The 6,881-nt window shown below is 43.0% G+C and overlaps 1 protein-coding gene across 7 annotated transcripts in view; it reads right to left on the bottom strand.

Annotated features, from left to right (window-relative positions):
• Positions 1-1,478: 1,478 nt before the first annotated feature.
• Positions 1,479-6,881, bottom strand: part of LOC110526722 (smoothelin) — an 86,330-nt gene continuing 80,927 nt past the window's right edge. For 3 of the 7 annotated variants that reach the window (XM_036979812.1, XM_036979810.1, XM_036979814.1), the window contains one exon: positions 1,479-3,400. In XM_036979812.1, coding sequence (XP_036835707.1) covers positions 3,229-3,400 — 172 coding nt within the window. In that variant the 3' untranslated portion in view covers positions 1,479-3,228. The other 4 variants (XM_036979815.1, XM_036979811.1, XR_005052058.1 and 1 more) reach the window with 3 other exon arrangements.

The following is a 6,881-nucleotide window of genomic DNA, read 5'->3' as shown; positions in this document are numbered from 1 at the left end:
CATTCACATTTTGTTACGTTACACCCTTATTCTAAAATGTATGAGATCTACACACAATACCTCACAATGACAAAGGAAAAACAGGTTTTTAGACATTTTTGCAAATGTATTCAGACACTTTACTCAGTACTTTGTTGAAGCACCTTTGGCAGCGATTACAGCCTTGAGTCTTCTTGGGTATGACGCTACAAGCATTGAACACCTGTATTTGGGGAGATTCTCCCAATCTTCTCTGCAGATCTGCTCAAGCTCTGTCAGGTTGGATGGGGAGAATAGCTGCACAGCTATTTTCAGGTCTCTCCAGAGATGTTTGACTGGGTTCAAGTATGGGCTCTGGCTGGGCCACTCAAGGACATTCAGAGACTTGTCCAGAAGCCACTCCTGTGTTGTTTTGGCTGTGTGCTTAGGGTTGTTGTCCTGTTGGAAGGTGAACCTTCGCCCTAGTCTGAGGTCCTGAGTGCTCTGGAGCATGTTTTCATCAAGGATATCTTTGTACTTTGCTCTGTTCATCTTTCCCTCGAGCCTGACATTTCAAGGATGATCAATGGAAACAGGATGCACCTGAGCTCAATTTCGAGTCTCATAGCAAAGGATCTGAATACTCATGTTTCTTCTTTTTATACATGTGCAAACATTTCTACCAACCTGCTATTGCTTTGTCATTATGGGGTATTGTGTGTAGATTGCTGAGAATTTGTATTTATTTAATCAATTTTAGAATAAGGCTGCAACATAACAAAATGTGTGAAAAGTCAAGGGGTCTGAATACTTTCTGAATGCACTGTATGTACAGTACAGGATTCACTAGTTTGAGAAAGCTCTCTCTGATTGCCAAATTGGCAGGAGCGGAATATTGAAAAAGTGTAACTTTCTCAAGTCTCTATTACAGATGTACAGAGAACAAAGCAGTTCATTACATCAAAACCAGTTCTAAATCTAACTGAAAAGTATTACAATTCTTGATATATAAATCATAATATATAATGGAATATATATATATTTTTTCTTCACTTAAGTTCAGAAAATATACATTGGAAATAAAGTACATTTAGCCTTTATCAGTAATACTCTCCTGTTCATCGGTCATAGAATCGACTGAGCTGAAAGCCAGCCTTCATTGGGCCAAAGGATGTAGAGAAGAGAAGTTGGCCTCGCCAACAAACCTTTCATATTCAATCAAATAATCACATTACCATAAACTTTGTTCTGGCTATAGGTTTGATTCATAGAAATGAAACACTCATGAAACAAAACTTCAAAGCATATGGTGCTGGCAGTGTGAATGTGACACCATTGTGAATCTGGCAAAAATAACTAAGCACTTCCAGGTCACGGATTTTGAGTCCTGTCCTGTATACTTTGTATATTAATAACTAGGGAGAAAATTATGGAAAATGTGCACAATTATCAATATATTTTATACATTATCAAACAAATAATTATTTAAAGTATTTCTATGATATATGTCTCTTTTTTCATGCGTAAATGGTCAACAATGTTTTTTTCTGTTCTATCATTTTTTGGACTGTACAAAATGTTCTGTACATTGTGTCGCAGTAAAAGGGTTGTCCATTCTACTCAACAGCACTTCTAGTTTCCAAATCCACAGAGTTTACACCCCAGTCAGGGCTGCTAATTTTGTGGCCCTTAAAGCCCCATGCAGTCTTTTTAATTGTATTTTTAAATCATCACTCTGTCTAATAAATCACTCTGTGTGTTTATTTAAAGAAAAATATTTTTTATCATTTATTTTCCTGCGCCTATTTTGGCTATTTGAATGCTCAGTCTGATCGTATGGGCGTTGGGAAACTATTTTCCTTTTTTTATATTGTTAAACAAAATTTTAAAAATGTTATTAGGAAAGAAAATGTCCTAATAAAATGTTACGTGTTTCGACCATTTGTATTATTTTTATACCATCTTCATTGCTGGGCTTTTATTTTGAAGGGAAATCGTTGAGGTCACAGCCTTATTCTTGCTGGCATCTCAAACATGAATGTGACAACCCTATGCTGATTATTTTGATGCCCCAATGAAACAAACTGAGGCAAGGACAGGGAGAAGAGCTGAAATAAAGACATGATAATCTAGAAACAACACCAATGTGTGATTTTACCTGTTTGAGAAGCACTTGGAACCTACTTTTCAACACTGGTGTTTCTCCACTTTGACCAAAATGATGTAAATATGAGTGGTGTAAATACACAATTAATTATAGTTACACAACTACTTTCATAACATCTCAGTATTAGAAAATGGCTATTACAACCTAGTCTGGCTTTAACATCTCAGTATTAGAAAATGGCTATTACAACCTAGTCTGGCTTTAACATTTCAGTATTAGAAAATTGCTATTACAACCTAGTATGGCTTTAACGTCATCTGGGTTTGTAGATTCAGATATGGTTCTTACTCAGCATAGGGCTGTACAAACAGATCCACCAATGTCATAATGCTAACTACTATATAACACAATGACTGAATAACATCCCTCCATACCAGTGCTTATGAATAAACTTAAATAATGATAATTATTAACAACAAAATAGAAATAATAAGGACTATTTAAAACAATTCAAGTAGATGTGTTTTAAAAAGCAAGTAGATTTGTTAACACCTAAAAACAGAACCAGAGTGGGGACTGAAGGAATATAAAACGGATGCATTTTCATTTTCTTCATAATCACCAACAGCTTGAGTAACATCTTACAATTGTCACAGAAAAAACATGTAGGCATTAAGGTGAGTGAGTGAGTACAATAAAATGCATATTTTTCTCATGTTCATTTCATGCAGGGTTTTGCTGGTGCCATAACCCTAGGACTTCCAAAGCATGAATAGAATTGCCTACTGATAGACTACAACTTCATTTCAGTATAACGTATCAATTAAAGCTTAAAAAGATTCTCTATAATGAAAACGTTGGAGTTTTCCTTTGGGAAGGTTCGCACAGCCTGAACAAATGTGTGTCCAGAGGAGGGGAATTTCTGTCTGACATGCCCACCACTGTCAACAAAGATAATCATGAGAGATAGACACTCCTACACAAACACTCTTCCGTCGTTGGCCATCAGAGATGTGCAAATCAGTAACACCCCTCACTCAGAGTCTGGGCTGCTGTCAGCCTGTTGGGACAGGGGTGGTGTTGAGGGACAGGGCTCAGGAGGACAAGAGGGGTACAGTATAGTGGTGCGATGGGAGAGGACACACTGTGAGCTCAGGGACAGATCAGAAGTCGGTGCCCTGGAGTTTGGCAAAGGCCTTGGCGAGATTCATCTCGTGCCTGCGCAGGTGGTTGACCAGTGACTGCACGTAGGTGAACACACACTTGGAGTCAGGCTTCCTCCCCATGATCATCATGTCCTCCACCTCCAGAAGGGGCATGCAGTTGGCACATTCCCTAAGGAACGGAGATGGAGAGATGGTGAGATGGAGAAAGGGAGAGGTGGGGAGATGGCGAAAGAGAGAGATGAACAGAGTGATGGTAAGGATAAAATATGACATTCTCTCCACAAACACTGCTCCTCACAAAAGCTTTTTTATCCACCCAAACTAACCAGGCAAGAGGGAGACACTACAAAGTATCTGTTCCAAACATATTCTGCCATTTGGTAAACAAAATAATATATGTGCAATGCAGGAATATAACCACATGGAGGCACACTTGACTACTAAACCCTAAATGTACTGTAGTTGACTGACAAAGTCAACAGTATGGCAGTGTGAGCTGCCCAACCAGGAGCGCAGAGCAGGAGGAGAGGGAGAGCTCTGGGAAACAGCTGCAAGGTGGGAGGGAGTCAGCTACTATACCAGCAGATAGTAACCTAGCCCCTCAAAGACAAACACAAATGTCAACCCTGTAAAACTCTGTATGAAGTTTTTCTTTGTTGTGTTAGATACTAAGGAGATAAGTCTATTTATGTCATTCAACAACGGCTTATATAACTGACCAGGCTTTATACACTTCAAGTAGAAAAACATCAGTAACTCTGAAGTCACTAAATGAGGGGAGATGATACACATGCTTCACACAGCACAGGTCTGACATTTCTTTTTCCTCTCCACTTTGTTTCCAATCTCTGTTTCCACTCCAGTGTTGTGTTGCGCCAGCTCCTTTTAAAGTGTGGAGCTGCAGATGGGGTGTGCTGATGGCTGGCCCTCTGCCTGGCTGGAGCCTGGAACCTGGCTCTGACTGCAGTCACACACTCACAGTCCATGTTTGGGCCTCTGGACCCCAGCACTGGCTCACAGGGCGGAGAAAACTGAGCTCTGACTTACACTAAGAGTACGCTTCCTACAACTTCATATAACTTCCTGCAGGATAATGATCTTGATTGTATTAATGGATGGCTCACTCTTCTCCTGTCTGACTTCACCATCATAATATGATGGAACTGGTGGCACTGTTGTTGATCCTGACCCCCCGACAACATGCACTCCTACACCCACAGTCACACACTGGGAGAATCTCAATTGGATTTGCTCAATTCCTCACGTCCTCTTCTCTGTCCTCTCCTCGCCTCCTTTTGAAAAAGGTCAGTGGTAATCGAGGATAGGAGTCATCGAGGAGAGGAAACGTGGAAACAAATGCTCATATATGAAATAAGACTCTCCTTCGCAACTAGCTCGTCATCAGGCAAATGTCATGTGTATAGTGGTAAAAATACATTTATCTAGTTGTGCTAGATATTTTATAGATAAATGTATAAGTAGCGTATCGTTTTAAATGTGTGTATGTTTTTCTTCTTCGAGTAAACAACAGCTGATTCAAGGGTTTGAGAGAAAAACTCTGGTATCCTCCGCTGGATGAGACGATCTAGGAGATGAGGAAACTCCTCGGTTAACCAATTAATGAATTATCCTACATATGGCGACCACTTATTGGTTTCTGGGTCATGGCCGGAGAAGAGGACGGAGGACACGAGTAGAGTATAGACTTTCGCTCAATTGAGAATCTCCCACTCACACCAATCCCACCCCATAAACCCCAGCACCAGCGTGAGGTTCCTCCGTGGGCCTGTTCCCTCTCTCACCATGAGTGCATTTGGGGTCCTAGGGGTGTGACTCTTAGGAGGAGTTTTTGGTTTTAACCAGGCCCTTGGTCACCAGGCCCCTGTAGAACTCCTGCAGGTACGTGTACACACACTTCCAATCTGGCTCACGCATCCGCACCATGTCCTCTACGTCCAACAGCTCGGGACAGTCAGCCAGCTTCCTGCACCCGCACCCCGGAGAGGGAGCAGGGGGAGAGAGGGGGGCGAGGGAGGGGGAGAGAAAGAGAAGAGGGAGGAAAGCCGAAAATACAGAAAATACAGATATATGAAAAGTGAACAGGTAGAAGTGAGGGAGACAGAAGGAAGGAGGATGAGAGAGTGAGCAGTGAGCAGCCAAGTGAGAGGAATAGCCAGGGTGTGGAGAGAGGGAGAGAGAAGACACAAAAACACACCATAACATTACATTCCCTGTGTTAACAAACACATCCATGAGTTGACATGCTTCATGAACAACATGACACATATGTGCACACACGCAGACACAACAAAATGGCAAATGAAGCGTCAGGTGACGTCCATTTTGCCTTTTTGTTTGTTTTTTTAAAAGTTTTTTTTCTGTGCACTGAGACAAAAGACTTGGGCATGGGGTTATAGAGACATCAATGGTAGAACATTGGCTTTGTTTTGTCCAGTACAAAAACAAGAGACAAGAAAAAAACAAGAAGAATCCTACACTGACATAAAGACATGGACCACAGGGTGAACCTAGAAGAGAAACACACTGGTGGGACACAGGGTGGTGTGTTTGTGTTGGAGGGGTGTGAGAGAGGGTTCCAGATGAGGCACAGTGGCAGGGGGGGGGGGGGGGGGTGAGGTTGGTAAGGGAGTGACAGTGCAGCACAGTGGCAAAGAGGGGGTTGGGGGTCTGGCTAGGAGGAACACGCGTTTGACAATTCGGTGTTTACATCATCATGGTCCTTGTCATGAGCAGCATCATCACAGTGGCTCTAAGGACAGGTGAACACAGCAGACACTGGTGGGTGACAGGACAGAGGTCGGCAGTACATGACCTCATCAAAAGAGGAGATGACAGAGGTGGAGTGAGGAAGAGGAGAAGGAGAGGGACAGATTAAAGGAGAGCGGGAAGGAGAGGGGTCTGGGAGGAAGTCACTCAAGTGCCCTTCCTGTACTGTAGTAACCTGGTGGTTGTTGTTTGGGGAGGGGTCAGTCTCAGGAGTTTCCTGGTTTAGATCAGGGTTGGTGGATGGAGGGTCACATCACACAGCGGTTACTGAGGAGAACGTCTCTGAGAGGAGAGAGTGGATGGAGAGTGGAGGTTTAAAGGTACAGGAGATAGTAGTAGTGGTAGTAACAGATCCAGGAGCTGACTGTACAGACATGAGAGAGAGGAGGGCTAAAAAAGAGCAGTGGCCCAGGCCCACCCCAAACCTCTTACTGTAGGGCCCCTGGAAACAGTGAGTTGAGTCCAATCGCTGAATCTGATGAATCCAAAGGCTGTATCCTGTGGATTCACATTATTTTCCTTCCTCAAGGCAGACATTCTTACTGTACATTAATGGGTAGTTAGGTGGTATTAAGGCTAAGAGATGATGGGGAGAACCCAGAGGTCCTGTCTTGCTGAGCCTGAGGATTCCATAGACTGGCAGCTCAGTGTTGATTTTTACAGAGGTCAAAAAAACATACCCAATAGAGGGATCATATCTGTTCAGAGAAATAGGCGTGTGGGGGTCTGGGGCAGAGAAAGAGGAGTGTGGGGGTCTGGGGCAGAGAAAGAGGAGTGTGGGGGTCTGGGGCAGAGAAAGAGGAGTGTGGGGGTCTGGGGCAGAGAAAGAGGAGTGTGGGGGTGTGGGGCAGAGAAATAGGCGT

This window comes from Oncorhynchus mykiss, chromosome 6, assembly GCF_013265735.2.
Source record: "Oncorhynchus mykiss isolate Arlee chromosome 6, USDA_OmykA_1.1, whole genome shotgun sequence".
Lineage (NCBI taxonomy): Eukaryota > Metazoa > Chordata > Actinopteri > Salmoniformes > Salmonidae > Oncorhynchus > Oncorhynchus mykiss.
Note: the sequence above shows the minus strand (reverse complement) of the source record. Positions and strands in the feature narration are given on the sequence as shown.